The 27,669-nt window shown below is 41.5% G+C and overlaps 1 protein-coding gene across 1 annotated transcript in view; it reads right to left on the bottom strand.

Annotated features, from left to right (window-relative positions):
• Positions 1-27,669, bottom strand: part of LOC124155462 (probable chitinase 10) — a 160,567-nt gene that overhangs the window by 38,508 nt on the left and 94,390 nt on the right. The window contains exon 2 of the mRNA XM_046529296.1: positions 1,855-1,933. Coding sequence (XP_046385252.1) covers positions 1,855-1,933 — 79 coding nt within the window. The remainder of the gene's footprint in view (positions 1-1,854; positions 1,934-27,669) is intronic.

Raw genomic sequence — 27,669 nt, 5'->3', positions numbered from 1 at the left:
TTCTGACTTCGCATTTTATTCGGGTGATGAAAACGATTTGAGTTGAGATTTCTCCCTTTCCTGTTGTACGCACTCCAATGGCTGAGATTGGATGAGCTTAGTAATGCAGATATTCTTTTTCGAAAGGCTGCCCTTGAAGTGGCAATTTATCATAATTGATGGTATTAAAATAAATGTGCCGTACAATTTCAAATAATTGTGAAATATGTATACCGAAGCCTAGAATGCCTATATAAGCGGATATCAAACGGCTGGAGCCTTAAAAAATATCCATATAAGCCGACGACTGTACTTGCAAAAATGGCTAAATCTGCGCATTATGACATCATAAAGTGTTCTTTCCAAGTCTTGAAACTTTTTAGCGATCAACTTTAAGCATACCCATCAATTCCGAAATGAAATGAGGACTGCCATAAAACATTCCAATTAAGCAATGTGACGCCAATTTTTTTTTTCCGTTTCTACCGTATTGATTGGCGAAATTCTTCCGTCCTCCATTCCTGTTTTGATTGCATTGCTCTTTAAAAAGTCAGTGATGTCCATTAACCAATCGAGAAATCATTCCGGCTCCGTTTAATCGACGTGATAATCATTTAATGGGCCGAAGTGCTCATTTAATAAAAATAGGCAAGAAGCAGATTGGGTCGTTAGAGTCACGCCGGAGGCGAGTTACGGCGAAAGGAAATCAATCGTGACTCGATACAGCTCACTCATTAAGATTGCTTGGATGATGAATCAGTCCTCTCACTGAGAGTGTCCATTTTCTTTCAAATTACGCCACCGGGACTCATCCAAAGCTCATCCAATGGAAAGGCAGTAAAGGTAATAAACAATAGTGGGTAAGTATTTATTCAAATCATGTCTTCAACGCTTGAGATGATGTCGAATATGTGTGTCCGTCGTCTTCTTGTTGAACTCAAGAATGAGGAATTAAATGTTTTTACTTGGGTCGTTTACTGTACATCATCATTGAACTTGCTTCTTTTTCCTCTTCATAATATCAGAGACGCATGGACATGAATGGGGTGAATATTATAGGAGCTAACAAAACTTCTTTTTATACGTACTTATAGTAATCTCTTTGAAAATTAAGTAAGTTCAAAGTGATCACATTCGAATTCGCCAGATTTCGTAAATATAGTCGATGAAATGTCCATATCATACGTGCCTACTAGCAGCCGTTGGGAGAAAGGAGGAGATGAGGTGTATAACAGCTGGAGGAAATAACTCTGGAAATCCCGGGTGAGAAAAATCTAGCAGTAATGGGGGACTGGAACGCCTCAGTTGGGGGAGGGAAATGAAATAGGAGAATTTGGATTAGTAATGAGGGACGACCGCGGGGGAGGAGGAAGAGCAGTAGAGTTTCGTAGGAGGAACAAATTATTCATTACGAACACATGGCTCAGGAACGTTGAGGTGGAGAGGTACGCTAGGAAGAGTCCACGGGATACAGAGAGATATCAGATATCATGGTGAGGCAGAGGTTTAGGAATAGTGTGAAAAACTCGCGCAGCTTCCCGGCGGAGCCCTATTGATTTTATTTTCATAACGTTTCACGCTAACCTATGAAACTCTGATGATGAATAATGACTAAATGGCACGGAAATGGCTGTTGAATGTTAAATAAGGACCTTTGTGCCCGTTAAAATGACTGTAAATGCTAGAAGCCATATTTGAGAACCCGAATTCTACTGGCTCTCGAGATTAAACGTGACCGTTGATGAGTGAAACTTTTTTTTTCGAATTTCGAAAGTCAATAAATGCTCATGCTGTCCCAAAAAAAATTGCAGCGAGATGAAAGTTAATTTTTCGAATGGAACAGCTACATCAGCAGCGCGAATTTGAAGCTCTTACCTTCAGCACTGTCTGCCACGTGCACCAGGATAATCACAGCGAGGAGCAATAGAGCAAGCCGGTATATCCACCCGGTGCCCTGAAAGAAAGAAAAGAAATTGTTATTAGCCACAATAATCCGGAAAATGACCAACCGCAGACGGGCATCGCTTTTTTACTCCAGTAGCAGCGATTCAAATGTTCGTATGAAGTATATTCTTACAAATTATTTATTCTATTGCGCTGCAGTCTGCCATTCATTGGAAATGGTAGGTTGAAGTAAAAATAGGTAGGTAGGTACGCAGTGGAAATATTGGCAGCCGAAAGGGCAGAAAGGGCCTTAACAAATCACAAGAAATAATTTTCATCGTGGGAGGCCATACATTCGCTGTAAACTTAAATCTTCATCTCAAATCATCAAAAATTATTCTACTCTCCCAAAATAACAACAAAAAAACTTCGAATTTTGTACAATTAACAAAAAAATAGGGTTTGAAGGGCAAAACCTTGAAAAAAAAGTATTGCAACGCAACAGAATGTAATGAACGAAAAAAGCAAGCCAAGGGATGCTTTAGAATGGGAATAGTGGTGGAAATTGGACAATCTTTTGCTCACAGATGGTTGATGTCTTGCGAGCTTACTAATGCTCTATGTATTTAGCTTAACTTTCACATAGCAACCAGGTATTTGCACATAATTGCTGATCTGAGAATCTTTAACAAGCCGGAAATTAAGGAAGTTAATGGCAAAGACGTCTGTTATTTCACCATACTAATGTGCGCACGCTCCCACTTCGGATGTGAAGCAGATTGTATATAACGGATCACCAACAGAGAGTCGTCTCCAGCCGAGATTTCCCATTGCTCTCGGGGAGTGCGGACCAGTGGTTTTCCAGCGGGTATGCTTCTGGGGCATAAAGAGGTTTTTGCCCAAGATTTCTCCACTTTTGTCGTTTCAGTGCATCGATTTCGACTTTTTATGACATTGAAAGACTCCCTGCACATGGGAATACATATAGTGACCTCGATTTCACCCCAGTGATTTGTACTTCATTGAAGCGGATCATCTACTTCAGCGGAGGTAGGCGGTGCAATGAGGGAAATAATGAGGTCCTTAATTTCTCTCTTACTCATTATCTCTTTTTAATCGCAATATTCATTCCAGAATGTCTGAATTTCACGCTCAAATCGTTTTCATTCCTATGGTAAACCAATTTGTAGCGGTCGCAACGTTTCCTGTGGTTCTCTTTCTTCCTGAGCTTCTTAATTCAAGAAAGGCGTGACACAATTACTGGAGCGATTTATCGGGAGCATGCTCTCTAAGCTCTCGTCGTCTGATCATTGTTTTTGCGAGAGGGCTCGAAGGCTGCTCTAATAAACCACGTCTTGGAAACATACTCTCTCCATGCTATCCTCCAGTACAACCATTGTTTGCTCGAGTGAATGAATGAATATTTTTATTATGCTCTAGGTGAAACCTATGAGGGCAAAAAATAGAAAGGAAATGTTCTACTCTTAATAAAAGGCATTTTAAAAAAAATATGGTATTATGGAGATTATTGTTAGGCTAACAAGTAGTAGATATTTAGACTAAAAATGTAAAATATTCAATACTAATTACACAAAAATATAAGTTTTAACACAGACAGTAATGAACACACATACATATGCACATTTATGTAGAGAGTTTTGATAACATCACAACTTTAAAATGATAACTTCAATGAGTTGAGGAGACTGAATTAAGCCCCAGACTTCAAATAGGAGTACAGCCTTCCTTTAAACGACTGAAGTGATTGTGCAGACAGTGGTGGGCAGAGAACTACAATTAGCCTTCTTCCTTTCCGAAGTAAATTGAATGCCGAACAACAAAAACCTCTGGGAGTCCAATATTAATTTTTAGGAGCGTTGTGGGCTATTGGGCAAGCCGCTTGGATACTCACTATCGGGTCCTGGGTTCAACAAAAGGGAGTACCATAGAGAAAAGGGCTGGTCTCTCTGATGTCCTATGGCTTTGGCTTTGTTCGGGGAGAACCCTACCTGTATTTAGACGAATCAAGGACATTGATGTCAGGTTCAAGTCATTCATTGTTTCAAGTCATTATAATCATGGACTCCTTTTATTATATCTTTACTTCGAATCGGTTAAGTATCTCCTCTTCGCCTAGTTATTCCTAATTTCAAATCGTTCTTTAAACCAATACTCAAAAACATAAAAAAAAAAGCTTGGACCATTTAATTGTTATGCAATTAGACTATTGTACAGAACTACAGAGGTTGAAACGGATTGGCAAAGGAATGATACGATCTTCGGAAATGGAATCCTACTATTCTCCAAGCATTTTAACTACAGCGGCAGTCGAGGAATAAAGCCATAACATATAACGAGACTCAGGGCCTCGCGGTGAATTCAAGACACTGATTTCATGGCCCGCTTCGATAAGGAATCAAAAAAATGCTTTTCAGCGTTTATCTGGAGTATTCTGATGAAAAACAAAGTCGGGGTGCTTGGAATGCGCTCTCATACATCTGTGCAGAAGTGGATGAGGGGTTAGCGATTGTTACGCTACGGAAACGTATGCTGTGTAGATTTTTATTCTAATTGACTCGCGGAGTGTATGCAATCATTGAATAAAGTTACTTTTTTCCAATATTTAGCGTTTATCTTGTGGGAGCGTTCACAGCACGTGGAGAAGATGCCTTTACCGCTCGACCGGCGTATCGTTCGTGACGCATTATTTGTACAGCAATTAATTCCAGTGCGTTGAAATTTTCAGTGTGTAGACCCTTACAAATATTTCCCTGCATCTCAGTATGAAAAACTTTCCTCAAAAATTTCTCCGAGGTAATATTTTTGCATTTGAGATAAAGGTAAATGTTTACACTTGTTTAAACTCTGTAATCCGCTAACATTTCATGATAATATGTCAAGTTTTGAACGAGCGATTGGTCTAAAAAAATAACAAAAATTTGAATTGTCGAACGGTATTTTGGCCTCCTCATAAATGAAGGAAATTTGGACCTCTTACGGTTGAATCAAAGGAACGCGAGTAGAAAAGCCTTAATCCGTTTATATTCAGACTTTCTAAAGAGAGTCATTGGTTTACGGTGCTCGGAGAAATTCTCCCCCGACAATAGAATGCCCCGAAATTTTTCCAATCCATTCATTCGCCTTCATCTTCTCGTTGGATTAAAAATTGGGCCAAAATGTTGCCTCTTGGGAGTTGGTTCGTAATACTTGGGCTGCCTTTCCTAACTTGGCCTTGAGGTGGGGAGAATAGTGTCGTTGCTATGAGATGGGGGGAAGGGGGGGCGACATGCATGGTGAGCAACCCCCCCGTCGCCCATTGTTGCCCTCGACTTCTCCGGAAGTCCCACGTCCCGCTCATCCTCTCTGGGTCACTGGGTCACGCTTCGACCACCCCCGCCTCCCATCCCCCCCCCCCCCCCGACGGGAACCCCCTCGAGCCTTGCGCCACCCTCCCCAAAACATCATCATCATCTGTACAGCGAGGAGTTCCATTTCGCATCATGTCCAGTGCAGACTCGTCGAAATAATGTTATTATCGCCATTATAATTCAACTATTTAGGCAGCACATTAGAAGAAAAAGGATACAGCAGTAAAGATATTAGGAAGAGAATTGATTTTGCAAAGGAGGCGTTCATGAACAGGAAGGAGTTTATGACAGGATCTTTCTGTAAAAGTTTAAAGAAAAGGTTAGTGAAGAGTCTGATCTGGAGTGTAGCGCTATTCGGTGAGGAAAAGTGGACACTTAAGGAGGACGAAATAAGACTGTAGGCGTTTGACATGTGGGTTTAGAAAAGAATGAAGAAAGTAAAGTGGATGGAAAGGAAGAGGAAGGATGAAGTGCAGGATATGGTGGGTGAGGAGAGGCAGCTTCTAGATGAGATACGGAGGAGATAGAAAGTATGGCTGGAGCGAGTACTTAGCGGGGAGTGGGTGTTGAAAACAGTGTTAGAGGATAGAATGTTGGGTAAACGAGGCAGAGGAAGGAAGAGAATAGGATTTATTTAAGATAGAATGAAAGGGAGTAGGCCTTATTGTGAATTGATCAGGGAAGTCTATGAAGGTAAGGGAGGCTGCCAGAATAAAAAAAACTCCTTGCAAACTTACTGTAATCGGTAGAAAACTTTAATAATAATAATCACAGCCTTAATTGACGGCGGTATTCAAACTGTGTAGGCCAAATTCAGGCACACAGGCCCTGCCAGATTCTATTAAGGCGGGAATCGAAGCTTTTACCTTCGGTTTAGCATATGAGGAATACCATGGAAGCCAGCGATAAATGGGTAAAATTGCTGGGCAAGAGCGACGAAAAGGTAGAAGATGACTGTCGATTTCAAACGCCTAGAGGATATCATTTGGATGTGCATGGAAAGGAAGCGGTGTTGAGGTCAGTGATGACTGTTGAAATAGGAAACGAATTCGTGCGTAGGTTTCCGCGGAATTGCCGTTTGGCTTTTGACTGCATCATATTATTAACTAACCCCGTCAACACTTCAACTTCATTCATATGCCGAATTTAACAGCCAACACTTTCTTGAAAACATCAGCGCTAGGGTTGATGATTGCAGGCACTATTTTCTTTATAGTCCGACATATTATTGCACTGATAATTTGATTTCTTCTGATAATCCAGATTTTCTATGCACTAAAATAATGCCGTAGATATATCGTATTGGAGCACCATTTATTGAATTTGAAATTCATTTAGTAGGGAGTGAATCTAGAGCAATGAACATCTTACGTCACAAGTGAGTTATCTTTTGCGGATGTTCACTATTGTTATCTAAAACAATCATCAGGTTATAAAACGATTAGATTATTGGAAAAACACCAATCAGAATGGGGTCGTTTTGGGCAACAGATGAAGCGACTCTGGAGCTGCTCTGCCTGAGTTTTTAGAGCGTGCTTAGAGAACACTCTTATTTTGCTGATTTAGCATCTCCATTACTACGCTAACCATGGATGCTTTGTTTTTGCGGACCGAAATACTTGATCACTCTCGGAGCAATGAGCGGTTCTAAGTGAGGACTTTTTCCGCACAGGCTGACTGCTCACACAGAGCGCACGCATACAGCCGAAATGCTCAGGAGCACCTCCGAAATCTGAATGCGCCCCTATGGAATGCGTGGGGATGCACGGTGCTCCACTCCATCCCCCCCCCCCCCCGCTCTTGAACACCCAATCAGAGTCACGCTTCTATTCTTGTTCGTGGGCTAAGTTAGGAGCGTCAAGGAGACACCTTCAGCGGTATTACACTCATTAGTGCGGCAGCGGAATGCGTTTGCTTGATTTCGATGAATTTGTGTGTAGATATGTTTATTCCCCCATTGAAGTCTCCGATGTAATTTCTTTTGCCGTGATTGTATTCCAACCGCCTTATAGTGGAAAAAATTGGTAATCAAGGGACCAACTTAATAACGACAATTAAACGCCTTAGATGTACTTGAAAACACTCGTCTTTGATGAAGCGCATTTTCTACATTTTTAGTGGCAGCTGCTGGAGAAAAATAGCGATGGTATGGTGAAATAATGAAGTGGATAGACGTATACGGTACCTTCGTGCTTTCTATTGCCCTTGCAGTGAAAAATATATTTTCTAATGTCTCTGTTTTGTATTCGCCCCCATACCGCAAGGAAAATGGGGACTCTAGGTGGAAGTTGTTCGAGGATAACGGTTCCTTCTTCCCGAATTGACGAAATTTTCGGTTTTTCTCGTCACGCCGCGGAATGGAATGGTATGTGTGTGTTGCCCCATTCTGTGTTGTAATGCGGGGGTGGGAAAATCGGGGGGGGGGGAGGGCGGGAAGGAGAAGAATTCAGGTCGAGGTACTCCCTTTCGAATCCACGATGAGGAATTCGATCATTATGATTACTAATTACGTGCCGGTATCGATCCAGAAGATAATCCAGTCAGCAAAGTTTTAATTTATCGTTCACCTCAAACTACGCGTGTCAAACCGATCTGCCAAAAACGAATGCAATTATGAGATTGGTGGTGTGTAATAACGCTCACTCCGAGTTTACTTTCACGGGTGAGAATTAAGCGTTATTGATGGATTAATAATTCCATCCAAGCTACGAAACGGACTTATATAACCGTAACACACAACTACGTCCAATGATTTTCATCTTAACCATTAATATTCAAGTAGTTATGTCAATTATTAGGCAGCTCTGGTACCAGATGCTGGCGAATTCAGATCTTGAATAAAATTAAAAAATGGGTCAATCCACTGAAAAACAGTCGTATTTAATTACTTATACTTGCATTATTTTTTGAGCTGAAACAGTGTGAGAAAAATTAGGAATGGATCTCTAAAAATATGGAACTGCTTCCCTGTCTTTGAAACTGAAGCAATATAATGTAAAAGGTAGTGTAATGACTTTATATCATCAAATGATATAGTTCTCAAAAAATGAATCTTTTCGTGAGAAGCATGTGCTTTCCATATTTTATAAAATGTGTATTACTCATTACTTATCAAACATTATGTAACGATTTCCAGGTATAATCTGCACTTTTTTGAGCCTTTGAGATGTAAAGGCGAAGTATTTACCGATCCCAAATAATGTAAAGGAATGAGAGGGCTGGAAATGATTCCCTGAATGATTGTAACAGAAAATTTGCTGTGATAGCGAGACGCAGCAGGGATCTCTAACACCAAGGCGAGATGTACTCGAGGGAGCCTCAGTCGTTCGCAGCGATGCATAAACAGATATTTTCAGAATGATTTCAAACTTCCTCAAGTCGAAATGTACAAACGTTATTAAATAGGGTTTCTATTTTAATGAAGTTGTTGCCGGTTTCATTACCAATCTTTTTTGTAATATGGATGGACACAAACAACTATGTAGTAGCAAATGCTTTTAACACATTACTCTGTGCATGTATTTACCTTTTGTTATCCTTCATATTTTGTGTAATGATGGGTGTACATATACGGCGTCATAACTTCGTTACTGTGGGTGCTTTCCATTCATCGACAAACGTCGACACAAGTCGACTTGCGTCGCGGTTTTCGTGTTCCATTCAATGCGTGTCGCCGACTGTTGTGACACAAGTCAACAAACGATTACGCGCAGGGATTTGAGAGTTATAAACAATTACCGCGAGTCGACACTAGTCGACGCGTGAGTCGCATGAATGGAAAGCGCCCCATGTGGTTTACATCTCTAACTTCATAATTTTATATTTTACCGAGTTTATAAGTTTATAGTTGTTACGTAAAGGATTTTGTTTTACATTCATTATCGCCTTGACGAAAATAGTGGACATCGCTGTTAGATATGTATTTCATATTGAGTTTTGGCGTGTATTTTTCATTAAGTTTTGAGAACTCTTTCATACAATTTTCTGAAAGTTCATTCTTATAATGCGCCTCTGTGGCGTCCTCCAAATCGGCTGGAGAGAAATGCCGCTCCGAAATGGGTTCGGGCTTCCAGCGTCGCTGAAAAACAATTCCTGCATGATTGGCCTTAAAATATTGAAAAGTTATTTTCCTCGGCATGTTTTCCATCGCCGGCGGCGGTTGTTGGGCCTCGGGCAAGTGCGCCGACGTGGACAATGGAGAGCGAAGGCGTCCTTCGTTCCCCGCCCGTTTACAGAGCGAGTGAAAGGCAACGAACGGCGCGGCATTGCGCAACGCATCAGCTCAAGTCGTGCGTGTCATGAAAGAATATGAACGGCACGAGGGAATGTTTTAAGGAACGGATTATATGTGCTCAAATCCATTAAACTGAGTAACTGGCGTATCGAATGCTGTAGTTGTTGCAGAGGTTCATGACCCCGCGCACGGGGCGCTGAATTGGGCCTGAATGTGGTGGAAAGTCGGGACGGACGAAGAGCGGAGAGGGGGGGAAGGCATGTCCAACCAGCTTCAATGAATATGACGCTCGTAAGTACATTTTTCATTGCCACATTTTCCCTCTTGTTTATGTCCTCACAAGTTGTTTATTCCCCAATAGAAATCACCTCTAATATTTCCTCCACTCGTCATGGCATTCAAGGCGCTTTGAAACGGAAGGAAATCACGAGGCCAAAACGTTAAGCCATATTTAACCATCGTTGATGTTAGAATTTTTATTTCATGCATTTAAAATAAATTGTTATAGATGTAGCCTTCTGTAGTTATCTAATAAAGGCGGAAGAGAAATATATTTACAATGTTAGCGAGAAATGCCCGCAATTCTATAATGAAACTTTTGAGGAATTGATATGGAGTCTTTCAAGCTTCCCAAGTTTGCTTAGGAGAATGAGTTTCATGTAGGGCATACGTATCCCATTTACGGGAGTGGGTGAGAAAGATTATTTGCTTACGAAATGTAAGTTCAATATTTTCAGAATATTTGTATATTTTTGTAGGTACTGGAAATGGAGAAAAGGAGGAGACGAGGAGGAGAAATAGTCTAAAATTTGCCTCATAGCGTAATGTACTTGCCTTGGTTTTTTTTTCGAGAATGGGATGAATATTCATTTTAATTTCTTATATTTAATCCTAATATGTTACATAGAAATTGTCTTGTGCCAGAATTTTATATTTAAATGTTGTAAATTTCTCAACGAATTAATGCATGTGACGCGGTTTTTTTCATTTCTATAATTTCCGTCTGGTTTATCGTTAGTAGAATCGTTTATTCCCCAGTTGATGTCTCCTCCTGTTCATCATTCCATTCAAAGAGCTTGAATAGGAAAGAAATTTACCAAACAAGTTTTACACTCATGTTATCATCGGTGAATATACGAGGAAGTGCTTGACATCAGGAATAAATTTCAACTTGATCTCCGGCATCATCCAATTTCTAGAAATCAGTCGCAGCAATGTAATTGTATAGCTACTTTATGCTCTTCAATATCTATTCCTTCAATCATATTAATATATGATCTTAACGAATATATAGCCTGGGCATAGATAAACCAACTGGGAAATATTCTCAGGAATTTTCTCATTAACAGACATCAGTGAGAAAGAGAATAGTAATTTGATATGTCATGATGGAAAATAATTAAATTGTGACGCTTTTAGAAACAGAAAGAATCGCTTGCGATTTTAACTTATTTAAACCTTTTTAGTGGTGACTTATGTCTCGATTCTAATTCAGTCGTTTGGAGTAGGGATTTTGCCTTTCTCACAGCAGAAACCGGTGAACGATTAGCGATTCCAAATTCGCTTTAGGTTAAAATTATGAATTTCAGGGGAGATATATATCAGGAAAACATAACTAAAAGATTTTTGCCAATACTTTTTTTTCTTTATCTAGTTCATATGTTTTAGAGAAAAATGTCACCGGCGATACCATACCGGTAAAATTATTGCTATTAAAATTATTTTTACTGGGTAAAGTATGCATGAGATTAAAAATTGAGCTCTTGAGTGTACCTTAATTGTAATAACACGCTAGTTATTTTCCTCATTGGAAGGTAGAATTGTAATCTTAAAGTAATGTCGTGTTGCATTACACGAAGGCATTTGAAAACGTCGACCCGTAATCATGCTGCTTGAATTACGAGAAATCATTTCCTGGTACCAGTTTTTGTTTTAACCAAACCGGATTATTCGAAGGGGAGATTTTCGTCGAAATGAGGGCGGCAACCAAACGTTGATGACGTTTCGGCACACGTCCCCAGTGCTCTTACAACCATGACATTATACCTACTGCGTCAATGCATGCCGATTGCATTCTCCCGCCGTCGCCGGAAGAGCTTTTCCGAAAGTGAATATGTGACAATAGATTGGAATTCGTGGAAACGGAGCCGTAATCGAAACCGCGGAATCGTCGATGCGTCATTTCGAAAGGTCCATCGGGATGTTGACGAGTGGGACGGGGTTTGAACCGACCCGGAGCGGACTGCAGGATTGGTTGGAATAGGGTGGTTTCCTATTATTTTTTATTGCCTAAATTGAAAGATTATATTACTCCTGGAGTACGTATTTCACGATTTTAGTTTTTTAAATGAAAATATATATTTTTCGCGATTTAACGAAAAGTGAAAATTTTAAAGCGCGCGAAAACGCGACGGCTAAGTAGGAATGCTGGGAAAACCCCGTGTGACGTCATTCTGGTTCCCGCTGTCGCCGTGTGAGGTGACCTAGGGGCGAGGCTTTGAGCGCTGATACGATGCAAGCTGCTAGCAGGTAGCAGAGTACCCTGCTATCAGGTTGCGCTTGGCTTAAATAAGGATTATTATTCCCCTATCGAACGAAGGAAACTTTCCGACCTAAGGTAATTTTAATGGGTGATTATTAGGAGGTTTCCCTGAGATCTGTGACTCATGCGTGCATTGGTCGATGATGATTGGTCGACGAGTAGATAGGAGTTTTACATCGTCTGAGATGTAAAACTCCTATCTACTCGTGTAGCATGTAGGCCCCTGTGACGTCACGTGGAGTGGAATCGCATGGGCGCCAATCTGGCCTTTTTGAAATGGGGTTAAAATTGACCATTTACATTTGTCTAAACTGGGATTTCTAAAACCAAATAATTTGTATATTATGAATACACTAATGGTGGGTAAGGAATCGCAATCAATGCCTTTCGTTTTCTTTGATGAAGGAAACTACCCCATTAAAAGTTTTAATTGGTCATTTCTCGTCTTGGATATTTCAATCAACATTAGTGCGTGATTGTTGCCAGAGAGATTATTGGCCGTTTAGTAATATGGAGCGTGTTTGAGTGAAACCCCTGCTTTCCTCTTGCCATTCACGACTAGTCTTTAGCCTGAACGGAGCTAGTAAACATAGCTATCACTGTGTCCTCCTTGAGGTCTAACGCGATTACTCTTGATTTATTAATCACCTAGATAGAAATATTCAATTAGACCTCAGAGATTCTGGAAAAATGAATGAAGGCGAAGGTTTAATCTCGCGCTCTGCTTTCTCTTTGTTTTTAATGTAAATAATCTGGCGTATGAGGGGATGAAGTGTACTTTCGGTCGAAGCTCAATGTGCGTGAAAATCAAAAGTCAGAGATATCAGGGAAACGTCATTGGTATGATTCTTCTCAGGGAAATTATGGGAAATTGTCCAACTGTCAGGAAGAAAAACATTCGGGCGAAGGTCGACGGATAGGTTGGTGACCGACGAATCATCTGCGTATTCTCTTCACTTTAGTTTGCACTGAAAATTTCACCGCCCTCTGAAGGCTATGCTGCCTTGAGGAAAATGTCAGGGAAATTACGGTCCTTTTCGGGTATCTTCTTGTCTAGAAATCTTGTGTCAACAGTGATGCGTCAACATACGCGATATATTTCTGGCGATTACCGCAAACTGTCGCCAGAGGAGCGTCGTCGCCCGGAACAAGTGAAGAGCGCGCCCCGGCGCCTCGGAAGTTTTCCACTCCGAAAATGGAAATAGAGTTTGCGCTGTCTCAGGAAGTGGCCGTGAGTTTTATGCCTCGGGTCTTGGAAATCCCTTAGCTTGAGTTATGCCAAAAAAACTCCCAAGGCATCAGCTAAGATGTTTATATAGGTAGCTTAAGGCCAGAGGCAGAATCTTTTACAAGCCCCCCTTGTAGTTCAGCTTTTCGTGATGCACTTGGAAACGGCGTTGGTGGGTTGGTTATTGAATTATACTTGAATAATTAATTGTATTCTTTAACTTATTATTTTAATCCGTTCGCTTTCAACACTTCGCCACTGTCAACTAACTAGGGCAAGTTACCGCGTAAACGGCAACTCAGCGTTAATGCAGGTGGATTTATAGCATAAAGATACGGAATATTTCCAAGCACAAGTATTTGAAGTGCGAGCAAATATATCGGCCAAACCTGTGTATGCGCAGGTGAGTCACTCCTTAAAAATCAGTTCTGAAAATTTTGAGTTAATTCTCAAGTCAAGATGTCTCATTCCGGATCATTCACGAATTAGATTAACGTATCTTTCGAGTGATGCACGTAAGTAATTTCGATATTTCATGAAATCGCTCTTGTTTGTGTCGTGACGACTCATTTTCGCCGAAAGATGGGGCTGAACGTAGATCCACTGCCGAAAGCCACGGGGAGAAAGAGGGCCGAGGGACAAGAATTTGGGCGATTGATAACGAAATGTCTCGCGGAGAGCCCGTCGCGTCGCTCCGTGGCATCGCGAGGATGGATATGAGCGGAACGGAGTCGTGCGTGTGATGTGGCGACAAGGATACCGCTCTGCGCGCCTCCACTTTCACTTTCCACCAGGAAATGGATCTCCCCCACACCATCGCAACACGCACCCAAACTCGCCGCACGCGTCACACCCCTCTGCAGACGCGCCTGCAGTCTCTCCTCGACAGCTACTGCCTTGTATACACTACAGACTCAACTTAAGTGACTTCACTTAAGTATAATCTTAGGTGTGGTGCGGTAGCTACTCTTGAGCTTTAAGTCAACTTCAGCGCCGTGTTTGTCTATATCGGGAAACAGTTATGTTGACAGATGAAGATCTATGAGAGCAATTAGTGATTCTGTGATCCAAAGCCACGGATACTTGAAATTAACTTCCAAACTCCGTGAATTAACCATTTTGGATTTAGAAGGTTAAAAGGAAAGACCGATTTCAGTTACTGAGCAAACGCTATTTGGCGAGAGGTGATGGAGCCAGAGGAATTTAGAATTACTAAGCTTGACTTCGTGGAATGACACATTCACAACGTAAACGAAAACACTTAGTCAAATTCCACTCCTTTATTAAAACCACAAATGTTAAATTTTCAATTCAAAATTTCAACCTTCAATTCCTCCCACGTACAATAAAATCGCAATATCGTATCCCCCTCGGCATCCCCAGGACTGAAATTGAAACCCTATGCAATGGTTTCAATAGCAGGGTGTGGGATTTTACGAAGTGCATTCATTTATGCTATTTTCGATTATGACACCACGGAAACTTAACTGTTACACCGGATCCTCTGCCGTCGTCTCAGTCTTAAAATTCCTTTAATTGTTTCTAAGTTTTATAAAACGGGTTTCACCGTGAGCGACAGGTATAGAGCAATTAGTTTTCATGGAAATAAAACCAACAATAAGATGAGAAACCCCACAAAATAAATTCGTCGATTTAATAACCCCAACACTAGAAAGTTAACTATTGAAATAGAACGCTCAATAACCACATCGTGGATTACCGCACAGCTTAGAACATAATCAACATGGGTATTATTATGTGCCATTTACAACACTTGAAGAGCTTCAACCGTGCGGAAACAGTTGCCTACGCAATTGAAAGTATGGGTTCTAAGTGACTTGAGTAGAGGTGTACTTAAAGGTAGCTGGTGACACCTACACTACCACCTTAAATAGACAGCCAACTTAAGTGGTCACTTAAGGTATTAGTGTAGACCTGGCATACTGGCGCTAACAGGACCACCCGCCTGTAGACGCTTCCCACCCATTTGCGGTCCCTCCCCGACAGCCTGCATTGCACGCCACCTCCAAATTGCCATTGCCCGATCCCCCTAATATTGCTATAATTGGGAATTCCACTGAAAACGCATGATTATGGGATAAAAAATTATCATCCACACTGAAAATTATAGTGAAAGCAGTTCTTCTCTAACCTGCGTATTATTCGTAAAATTCCACTTTGAAATTTTAAAAGTAATCTTACGCTCCAAACGACCCATCGCCATGTTGGCTGAGTGTGACGTCAAAGTCCAGCAAACAATAAGTTTTCGTGGAGCAAGAAGACTATTTTTACCAGTTTCCGAAAAACCTATGTATCTCTTAGTACCTTTTTATCGGTACATTTTATTCTCCAAGTTCTAGATTACCAGCGAACGAGATAGTTGATTTAATTTATGTTACATTCCAATTTTGAGGATTCTCAACTCCACGCCTAAAAATCTTCATTACCGGTGAAGAAAAACCTTCAGAATGTTTCCAGAATGCACATTTATGAATTCGGAGTCAGCCATTGCCCATTATGTACACCGTTAAATCTTTAAGACTATTCACAACTGTTTTTCACACTCTCTTCAAGTTATGAATTAGTATCGCCTTATGTTATGCTTGTTATCGTCGTTGCTGTTTGTTATTACCATGGAGCGTAATTGCTTATTCGCATTCTGACGTCACCGAGCGTTCTTGTAGCGCGAAAGAATTAAGTAATTTTCGCGAACTTTGAAGCTCTGTAGCCACAACAATATTGAGAATTATGAAGTCATGTTTTGCATACGTGAATAATTAATTATATAATCATCATCATTAGTCAACAATCCTAAGATTGGTTTGACGCACCTCTCCATTTCTCTCTCCTATCCGCTAATCTCTTCATAGCTACATATTTATTCTCTTTTACATCCTTTATAACCTGTCCGATATAACTCATTCGGGGCCGTCCCTTGCCCTTTTTCCCTTCCACTTGTCCTCCAACGATTGTCTTCATCAGACCATCGTGCCTCAAAATGTGGCCAACTAAGTTGTCCCTTCTTCTGCATAAGGTTTTTAAGAGGTTTCTCTTTTCTCCCACTCTTCTTAGCACTTCCTCGTTACTCACACGGTCAATGCATTTTATCTTCATCATTCTTCGGTAGCACCACATTTCGAATGCTTCCACTCTTGACTTCTCTGCTGCTGCCAACGTCCAAGCCTCGCTTCCATAGAGAAACATACTCCATATGTAGCATCTGATGAATTGTTTCCTTACTTCTATTTTCAGCTGTAAGAAGATTCTTCTTTTTGTAGAAAGCCCTCTTCGCCTGCGCTATTCTACTGTGTATTTCTTTCTTGCTCCGTCCATCGCTGGTAATTCGGCTTCCCAGGTAAGAAAAGTCGTTCACCTCTTCAAGCTTATGCTTTCCTAGGTTGATGTTTGTAATTATATAATAGGATAGCTTAATTATATAAACATGTAAAATAATCACTATTTTAATTTTAGGAGAGAACCCCATGAATGAATCACCACCCTCCTGTAGTCGCTCTCCTTTCGCCTGGAGTAGCACCCTGCCAGCCTGCAGTCGCTTCCCGTCAAGGAGGTTTGAAATATATACTGGAGGGGGCAGCACTGGTTCCGAGCGAAGTGTGGCAGAAATAGGGGTGCTTGGGTAGGGTACGCCATGGTAGGTAATCTCGTAAGGGTCAATATTTTGGTCATAACTCGTTAATACAGCAAAATAAACCATCTGACGTACACTGTAATGTTTTTTCCTACTTAATTGGTAGTCTTCGCGAAGTTATATCTCGAACATCTTTTCTCAGGGAAAAATTACAATAAATCATTACGGTGACGGTGTAAAACTAGCTCAGCTGAAAATAATGTTTTAAGAGTGTAAACTAGCCATTTCCCTGCACGTATACTAGTATTTTGTTTGATTTCAGCAAATGGAAATCTTAGCTTCACGGACCAGCCACAATCATAGTACCAAAGTATGCTTTCGAAGATATCCAGTGAATTGGCTAATAAGATACTGAGTTCATACACATTATAATATTATTACCACGAATAATTGGAAAATACCGGTGACAATCACCGGCTAAATATAGCAGTGATTATTGCAGCAGTTTCATTTAACGCAGGGCACTTACACGCAGTGTACGTAAACTAATCGAGACTACGTCCAAAAGTTGTCAAACTAAGATGGCGGACCTATGGCCACGCTAAAAACTCGGAAACAGCCTCTCTAGATATTTCAACCGCCCTGCTTCCCGTTCACTTGTAGACCATCCCCCCCCCCCCCCCACACATGCCTACAGTCAATCCTGCAGAAAATAGACGCTACAAAATGCGATAAACTGTTATTGAAAGTGCGATAATATAAAAAAGAAAGTGCGATTTCCACGTATCTCTCTTCATGATGCATGTAAAATCTCAAGAACTTGGGAAAATCTCGCAGAAATATTTCCGGTGTGAATCAGAGTACCCGCAATGCACCACAAACCACTCCACGCACTCCTTTGCTCTTGTGCTCTCCTTAGAAGTGAAAGGTGGAGCGATTTGGCCTCTCCAATTTGGGTTTCTGCCTCCTCACCCAAACTCGGGAAATTTTCGAGCCAACATTCGCTCGCTTCAAACGCAAATTTCCAATCGTAATAATTTCCCCTTCCTCAGATGCCTATTTAAAATGATGATGACTTCGTCGTGCCTTTGGAAGCGCTTGACGCGAGAGATACAGCCGGAGTTACGGCATCGACGTATTGGGGAGAGCACATAATTTGAGCGTCTGCGGCGAACCAGATCCGAGCCTGTCATTACGCGGAGGTTTTTCTCCCCAGGCGTCGCATTTTTCCGGAGCCAATCGCTCCAAGCCTCACGCTCCGAAATAGCGACGCCGTATGTCGGGGTCCACTTGTTCTGTTCCCCGCGGGGGGTGGAGTTGAATGACCAGCTGATTGGACGAGAAGGGAGCCAATGAGCCGTCCGAATACCTGATCCGAAGGGAGGTATTGCCCGACACCCTCATTCAAGTTCTCGATATGCCCGTGGTAGGTTACCTATGCAATAAAAATGGTTTCTCGAAAGAATATTCGGGCTTGATTCGTATATTATCTCTGGTAATTTTCATGGCTTCTCATCTCTTCGGAAATTTCTTTATTTCTTTATTCAATTCCAACGGATAGCACCATTTTGAAATACCGATCAAATGAAGCAAGCATCGGCTAAAATAATAAACAAATACTAAATCTACAACAAGTAATTGCCTCACAACAATAAGTCTACAATAATCAAGTGACTCCATGCAAGACAAGAGAGTGCATGGTGGTTGTGATTAGGTAGACAACAGGAGATATAAAAATTTTGATGCGCAGATTACAATATTCCCGATTTTCTGTCCAACTTCTGAATGAAGCTGCAGATTCGTGGAAGAAATCCAGCAGCAGCACAGCCTGTTCAATTGCAATGAGATTGTTAAGGACTTGGGCGGTGAAAATATTCGATGGGAAGTTGACGAAGGAAAGCGCTCCAGGATAGACACGAACAGAGAACTCTCGTGATGGAATGCCAGTGGATGGAATGAATGATGGAATGCCAGTGACTCTATTTGCATGCTTGTTTGTTTTGTTCGTTCTCCAATCGACTCAACGCCGAGGCTAGCACATGTCCAAAGTATCAAACTGAATTTATTATGACATTCTTCATCCTGCCTTTCACAAAACACCGACTGTGATATCATTACGTGGTCATGTTATCTGGGGAATCAAAAGAGTAAGTTAAAGTTAATATTTTCGAAAAGTGTTATGGTCGATGTGTAGATGGGCTCTTATTTTGAATTCTCGGATCCTTTTTGTCTCCATCGTGGAAGTATTTTTAGTTCCTTGTAATGCACAAACTGTAAAAGATTTTGTTTGGGTTGTTAAGGCTTTTCTTGAAGTCTTTGAAAATGCATACTTGTTACCTAAAAATATTATTAAAAACCTAGCATACAAATGTTGTAGCTCTGTTGAAGATTCTAAATGAGGGAGATGAAGAGTCCTCACCATGCATGTGGACGGTGGTTGGTGGGCGGTGCCCCGTGATCACACGTTATGTACCTGGCTGGAAGTTATGGGGTGGGAAGAGGACGGATTTTTAAGCATTACGGCAACTGGGTGGGATCTCTTCTTCGATGACGTCTTTCCAGAATCTTGTCCCTCGATTGTGATAAATGGGATTGAGAATGAGTTGATTTAATTCGATTGTTTATGAAGATGGGCTGAAAGGCCGTGGGACTCTTAACGTATTACGATGATATTTCGTTCTGGGGTTGTTGGAATCCATAGAAGTGTGTATTTTCGGTGAGGAGTGGGAAAATACGTACGTTGGTGGCAATTGATATTTATTCTCAGAGATTAGAAAATAACAATCAGCCAGAATAAGTCCTCAGGACTTGATTTGATTCCATTTTTACGCGAAATATTCACGAAATTGAAAGCCAATATTTAATTCTATGGCATGAAAAATAGAAAATTTTACGATAGTATTTAAAAGCGGTTGATTGGAAAAATCGTGCAAATATATGTAAATATTTATTAGTTGCGTCTCGTGCAACATTCTGGAACGCATAATTGATATTGAAACGCCTCGATTTTCAGGATTTCTGAGGGCCTCTTTGATCAAGGATGGGGTACACCCTTACGTATTGCTCCGTTGTGGACGGTGAGGGGGACTTCTTATGCGGACCGAAAGTGAAACAGTGGAGGGTAGAATTGGGGACAGGGCGGATCGCAGGCCGCTTTCCTCCACTCCAAAAACAAGTCATCGGACCGCAGATCAGGAAAGACGGGCTCGAGGAATGACCTAATGACGCAGGCGGTTGACAGTCAACTTCCGCTTCTTGCGGTGGCGGCAATAAACCTGTCCAGATGAGATTCGGGTGAATTCCACAGCCAGACCCCCGCCCGCCCTCACGCTCAATATATCGGAGTTTTTTATATTCGAACTCGTTCCGCGGTTTTTTTGTTAAGCTGCATATGGTAACCACCAAGTACCTCCCCCCGCTCATTCCCTTTTGTTTCCGATCGAGACGAGACGAGTGCTGAAAAAAATAGCGTATTAGGTATTTTATATGCCGAAAAGTGTTTTCCTCCAGTTATACGTGGGAGGAAACACCACCAAAGTCCTTCCGAATAAATGCCGAATATTATCGTGCATCTGGAAGCAATATCCCTGCAATTGCTTTTTTCAGATCCATGGGCGTACCCAGCGCACGGGGGGAAGGGGGGGGCAGCCCCCCCCCCTAGAAGCAAAAATCGCTAAAGTCTTTTAGCAAAATCAGTACTGCATTGAAACGAAAGTATTCAACAAATTTTCTTTAAACCCACGAAAAATGATATGTATTATTATAAGATATGTAACTAAAATAAAACTATTTTTTCAAGGAAATAATCTCCTTAAGGCCATGGCTTGCTCCCCCTAAACCATGGCTTGCCTCCCCTCCCTAATTATGATCCTGGGTACGCCCTTGTTCAGATCAGGGTTCTTCCTCACTCTCTCACACTCCTCTTTCTTAGCCTTTCCGTCTGTCTGGATTACGTCATGATGAACGCGTAGTTGCTTTGGATTATCTCATCTGGACCATAAACTCTATGGTCTGAACTATGGACCTAAGTACCCTCTCCTCGTTTGATACCCCTAAAAATATTTCATATCCATCGCCCCATTTCCCCTCCTTGCCCCTAAAAAAAGGTTCCCTCGCCCTGTCGATGACGGCGTGACCCTCTTTCTCTTTTCTCGTGCGTCCGCTACTCCTTTTACACAATTACTTGCATCTATTAATTATTTTCCTTTCGTCAAATATATGTATGCGATAAATGAGCGTTGAAGTGCAACCAAACTGAAAACAACATTCCAGCGCAAGTGTTTTGAGCATATACTGGCGCTCCTTTCCTTTTCGGAATAGTCGATGGATCCGAAGAGATTTCTAGATTTTAAGACCCGAGGACAACAGTGTAAAAGGTGCAGTTGTGGGAAAGAAAATTGAACTAATATTTCATAATTTTTTCTCCATTTTACTTTGTATTTCCGTGTTATAATTCTACGCCTAATAATGCGGGCGTTGCCTTTTGCGAATGGAAGTGCCGAAACACTCGCTGAGGGTGGGCATTCGGAGGCAAGGGGTCGCTGCCCTTGACAACGACCCACGCTTCCCCCTCATAGTGAGACGAACCCGGCGGGTCGCTTAAATGGAGAGAGAGAGAGAGGCCCTCTGCCGGTAGGTGTAGTTTGGTGGTGCCTGTAATCGCGCACACATTCGGCATCCCCACCCCTGGACTCCTTGGGAGGTGTGCGGGGGCAGGGTCGGAGTCGTCCGCTTTTGCGATGTCAAGGTTGCGCCGGGAAATGGTTTAATGAACCCTACACACGAACTGGACAACTCATCTTTCCGAGTGTTTTCGGTTGCTCTAAGCCCCATGTTGTCCCTTGACTTCAAATCTTGATTTTTTTGTGAAAACCCATCATTTTAACGAAATTAAGGGGTTCTAGAATGACTTTCCTGCCGATTCAATCCATTCACGATCATTACATGGAGAAAGAAAGATATGATACACATGATATGATATGATACACATGGTGCCATGAAATAAGAGAAGTATTTTACCCTAATTCCTGTAATTGACAAGAAACAGCTTTTTGGTATGTAATGACTTTGAGTATAGCAATAAGCAATGATTAGTGACGTCATAGCAAAGTTAGCAGTGCGGGAACGCACTTTTCTTAACTTTTTTTTAGAAGTGATTCTGTGTGTTTTTTTATTACAAGTCATTATTTACTTTTTATTTCAATTTTTTGTTTTGGTTAGGAATATATACAATAGAAATGTCGAGGCAAGAAAATTGATAAATGTTATTTTTGACTCTTATATCTTTTGCTGATTAGTGCTGGAATGGCGTCCCGGCGCGTTCTGGCGCCATTAAGCCACTGGCAATGATCCATTCCAAATGCTATATCGCAGAATCCAATGGCTAATTTTAATTTCTCTGCCTAAGGTAAAAGAGTTCAGTGTCAGATAAATAGATAAAATGGTACATAAAAACTGTCGAACAGCATGACGAACTTTATGTAAAATATCTTTTATAGAGACCTCGTAATTCAATCAGATGTATGCCTTCAAGTATCTTTAATTACATACGCATTCTTTCTTGGATGTTCTTCTCTTGTCCTGCGCTGTTGTCCCACGAATGCATTTCAGAATTAGTTGGCAATAGAGCCAACCTCAACGCCGCTGTGATTCTTCGTGAGAAACTTCTGGATACAGAATTGGCATTCCGTCGCAGGCCCTGGGCGTCAAACACCAGGGAGATCAATGATCGTGACGTGCAATTCAACATTGGATTCTGCGAAACTTGTTGGCGATCACCTGGAATTCCAATCGTTTTAGAAGCTATTCCTTACGGGGGCGACGCTAGATGGATAGAGCTTCAGGAAAAAATAATTGCGATCAAAGATAAAATGCTCTCTACTCTAAAAATAAAGTATAAACAATGCTCTCCCTCTTCAGCCCTTTAATTCCCCGGGTCGAGGGAGTGACTATAAAAACACAGTCATCATCTTGCGGTGTTCTGCTCATCGGCAGGTCCCCCGCGCCAATGCTGTCTCCATTCCCTTCTGTCTCCGGCCATCTCCTTAAAGTCTCCATATCTTCCAATTTGTATGTTGTAAATGAACTTCAGCCTTCTCCTTCCCCTTCTCCTGACCACTTCCACCGTTCCCTCCAAAGCTACTTTCAAAATTCCATTCCCTCTCATCAAATGTCCCAGCCAGTTTCCCTTCCTTTGATTTATTTTGTTCATCAGCGTTCTTTTCTCATCTATCCTATTTAACACTCGCTCATTCCTAACTGGATCCGTCCACCGTATTCCCTCCATCTTCCTCCAAACCCACATCTCAAACGCCCCAATCCTGTCCCTGTCTCTCTTCCCCATCGTCCAAGTCTCACATCCATACATAAACACACTCCACACATAGCATTTCACCAATGTCTTCCTCAATTTTAATTCCAGTGTCTTCTTTCACAAGGCTCTCTTCTTCTTCTTGAAAACTTCTTTCGCCATTCCTATCCTTCTTTTTATTTCTCCTATACTTTTCCAGTTATCAAAGTCCCCAAGTATCTGTAGAAAAACACATTAATTTGAAGAAAATGAAGAGGTTTCAAGGGCCTATTTTTGCGGACCTCAGTCGATGAAGTATAATCAGAAGGGCTTAATTTCTCGTTGCCGGAATGGAATGCTTCTGTTTTCGTCTATTTCCGAGGCGTGTGCGCAGATCCTCGCAGCGCCACGACCGTTAGACCTAATCGGACCTATCGTTTCATCTCGAGAACAGCGATCGGTCGCCAAAGGGCTCACGTCACGGGTTGGCCACACTCACCACCTGCACCCGCCGCACCCTCGGGCCGCACCAGGGTCAGGGCTAACGCCCTCTGCCGTGGTTACCCAATATATATACGTACCTGCAATGGAAGAAAAAAATGTGATGAGTATTTACGTCAGGGTGAGTGAAACGCATGAGACAATGAGCTCAAGAAATAATGCAATGGGACGGGCGGTTGATTTCAAGCGGGTGTTCCACAAAGCCGACTAAGTATTTATATGGTAAATTGTCCTCTACAGATAATATGATTCACTAAAAAAACGTGGTAATAAACCACATTAAAATGAAAAAAGTTACTCATAATACATGCTTGGATTATAAGTAGTAAAAATTTACAAATGTACACACATTAAATTTTTGAGATCACAGCTTCGAGCCATTCGGCTTCACTAAAATTTTTAAGAAAGATCAATCGATCAAGATGATCTCTTGATGATCGAGCGGGTGCTTACCAATTTCACCGGTTTAAGAGAAAAGGCCCGTAATGACGCTACTAATATCAAACGAAATGAATAATATCGAAGTTGAAAAATCGAGTTTGGATCGAAACTCGCGATTGTCAAGGTTCGATATCGATTCCCTCGATCTTGGACTATTAAATCTCGATTTCCCATTTTATTCGGAATAGAATTTTCCATCACTAGGGACGCTTCGTCATCGCGTGGACTTTGGGACACTTGCTCCCGTCGAAGGTGCATTAACGTGGTTTTATGGAATTGTTTTATTTAGATGATCGATTAATCCCGTGCCAGTCGATTTCTGTATGACTGTGTTGTCGGTGACAGCGCTCAGTTTGGAAATTCCCAAGTCTCCGGAGAGAGTTGTGTTCGATTGTGAACGCTTGGCTTCCTTATCTTTTTTCCGTCCAACGGTTTCGAGAAGTAGACACTCTCGCGAAGCGAAATATAGTTTCTCTTGCCCTAGGTTCGAACTGTATTCGTGTGTGGATGTCCCTAATTGTGTGTCGTGGGTCCACGGCAATAAATCTTCCAAGCGATAGTGCAAACACTTCATGGAGACTTGTTTTCGTTTGAGATAACCATGGCTATCGGAAAAGCTCATCCAAAGAACGTTAAATTTTTCGAGCTACGAGTGTGGATTGATAACGCTTCGATTGATATGCTGAATCTACCAACTGACATTCCAGTGTTTCTTTTCCTAAATACTCCTGTTGCGAAGAAACTAATTTACATCGCAAGTTAACATTTAAAAAATCAAATAAGCTGTCCAGCGGAATGGTAGGCAATATTTAATGAAACGGGGAAAATACTCGCAAATGATTAAAAGAAACGAATGATACCTGAGGCATATCGAATTGGGGAAACATTTAATTTGAAAATTTGCCAGAAATTGGTAAAATGTTAATGCAACCCAAGCATAAAACGTTCGCTCTTGAGAAATTTTTGCTGGAATGTGCTCGAATATGTAGACGCTGACCTATTACTTGGAAATTAGCTTTTACTTTTGTGTGTATTGTGGGCAATAAAAGGTTTGAAGAATCTCCAAAGTATCTTGAAATCTCCTAAATGGTCCAATGCTTTCTAAAGGACGTCTCAAGCCAGGTATGCATCGCTTTCTTTTGTCAAACATCTGAGAGTCATCGGCAGAAGTGATTAAACAGCGATTACTTATTCTCGTCACCTTCCCTTTCATGCATTTTTTTTTTGATGTCCGGGTCGATGACTTCCTCTTAGACTTCCGCCACTCCCTCTCCCCCCCTCCCCCCCCCTCCCGACTCCTCCTTCCTCCTCAATGACCCCACTCACCAAAACACCGCGGGCGACGTGTTTTTTTTGCTGTCTTCTAGCGAACCTCTCCTGTCCAAAACCATACTCGCTCTCTTGACGATTTTCTCGTGATGTTAACGATCTCTTTCACTTCAATTATTATTCAGTAAAACTTTGGCTTTCATTCTTTCATTGCTTTCCTGAGGCAACATTACGTCACGCTGCCTCTAACATCCGCAATCAGACCTTAATTTTTCTCATGATTTTTCGCTCGATTATCCCTAAACGCCTCATTCTTATGATTAGAGATTTTTTTACTTATGAAAGAGGCCTTATAGAAAGTGACTTTATGCAGGCATATAAACCCACGAACCTTCAATGACCGCTAACGGACCATTAGGGAAATAAAACTTACTGGATATTTATGCAAATACTTAAATTTTACTTCACGACAAGTTTCAATACATTTTTTTGTCATGTAAAAGGATTACGTAAAAATATTGAAACTGCTCTTGAATTAAAATTTATGTGTTTTAGGAACAATGCCAATAAGAAGTAATTGAATTCCATCAGATTAAGCTAGGAACAACTCTCTCTATGTTAACTGGCTAATCGTATATGTATCGACCAATATATCATCTATATGTCGACCCTCAAATATTATATGAGGTGTAATTGAGAGTTATATCAGGATTTTTGGATTATTTGGTGGATGAAATCAAACAAGTACTATTAAGAAAGCCAGAAAGATTAGGTGGCTCTTTATACGTATTTTAATATTACCCGTGGCTTGTTCAACCGCCAAGGGCACCGAATAGATTGCTAAACTTACTTTCACGGATTCGTAAATATCACGACTTTTTGCTTACAAAATATAATAAAAACAACTGTTACTCCTGCTCCTTTAGTTTCATCATTCACATCGGCGTGACGACATCTTCCTGATATGTGATCGCGTTAGTGTCAGACAAGGACAGCCCGCAATGTGCGCGACTCACAGAATCGTAAAATCTTCCATCACGAAAAAGCACTTCCATGCGGAAAATAGAGGACAAAAGTTGAATCATTTCGTAACGTTCGCGAGTAGGGCTGAGGAGGGGAAAGATGCAAGCGGAGGCACCAGCAAGTGCTTCGAGGGGAACAAAAGAAGATCAGCCTCCGTAATGTGCTAAGCCACATTTCAGTCTTCTACCATTAATCAACCTGGAGAGGACTCGAGTTGTGATGCGAGCCGTGATTTCGCAATCACTTTGTATTGGGAGCGTAAACTCATCGCATATTCTACACCTGCAATTTCGGAGTAAGTGCTTGAAGATGCTTGGTACGCTTGTCATTCAGCGCATGATTTAACTGGGAGAATTTTTCACGCCTTGCAATATAATACTAACTCCAATGGAGCAAACGATGTTATATTTTTCTAAAACAGTAGTGGTGCTTAAGCTCATTCCGCTACATCATCTCTCAATAAAACGCCATTAAAGCGAAAAGCAGCTATTAGCTATGGATTGCGCCAGCTGCTGATGGTTTTCAACCGTAAAAACCGGGATATGACCGAGAGATTTTAACGCTTGCATCAACCTGACGTCAGACGTGCGTGACTGCCGACTGTCACACTACTCAAGGAAATGAGTAATCGGCGTGGGAAAATTGAGAACGGTTATCTCACAGTCCGCTGATGTTTTCATTCTTATCAGTAATGCTTAACAATTTCGGAGATGTATAAATGCAAATAAAGACAATGCAGGCTGCCTCTTGAAGCAATAAATTCTCAAAAAGTTGTCACCGGAAACCACTGCGCAAGCTCTAACTCAACTCGAAGGGAACTTAGGGAGGATTGAAGGGGCCTCGGCTAAGGTTGTCTCCGTTGAGATGCCACTCATACGCACTTTTTTGACGTGAAGAACTCAAATATCGAAGCACGCTGAAGCAAACCAACGCAGTAATTTGTGTCGCACTTGTGACGTGATAGTTACGGGCATTACATACTGCTTTTCTGTTTCACCATTGAGTCCGAAGAGCTCCCCTTTCCTGTTCCACCAATAGATTATCACTTTTAACTCCAAGGAAATGGGTTTTATTTCTCGACACAGTAAATTCCAGGTTTCACTAGTGGCATCTAGCGTCGTCACAACTACAGCGACAGATTCTGTCCCCTCCCCGAACCCATCCCAGTCCACCTCGGTGAGACCCCTGTGGCGTCTGACGATTTTTTTCAAAAACAGTTTCATTTCCTTCAAATTACAGTTTTCTATCTTGTCTCACTCTTACAAGCAACTTTCCCCTTTACTATTATTTCAACAATCCCCCCTCCCCTTCCTTATACAACT

This window comes from Ischnura elegans, chromosome 1 (assembly GCF_921293095.1).
Source record: "Ischnura elegans chromosome 1, ioIscEleg1.1, whole genome shotgun sequence".
Classification (NCBI taxonomy): Eukaryota; Metazoa; Arthropoda; class Insecta; order Odonata; family Coenagrionidae; genus Ischnura; species Ischnura elegans.
Note: the sequence above shows the minus strand (reverse complement) of the source record. Positions and strands in the feature narration are given on the sequence as shown.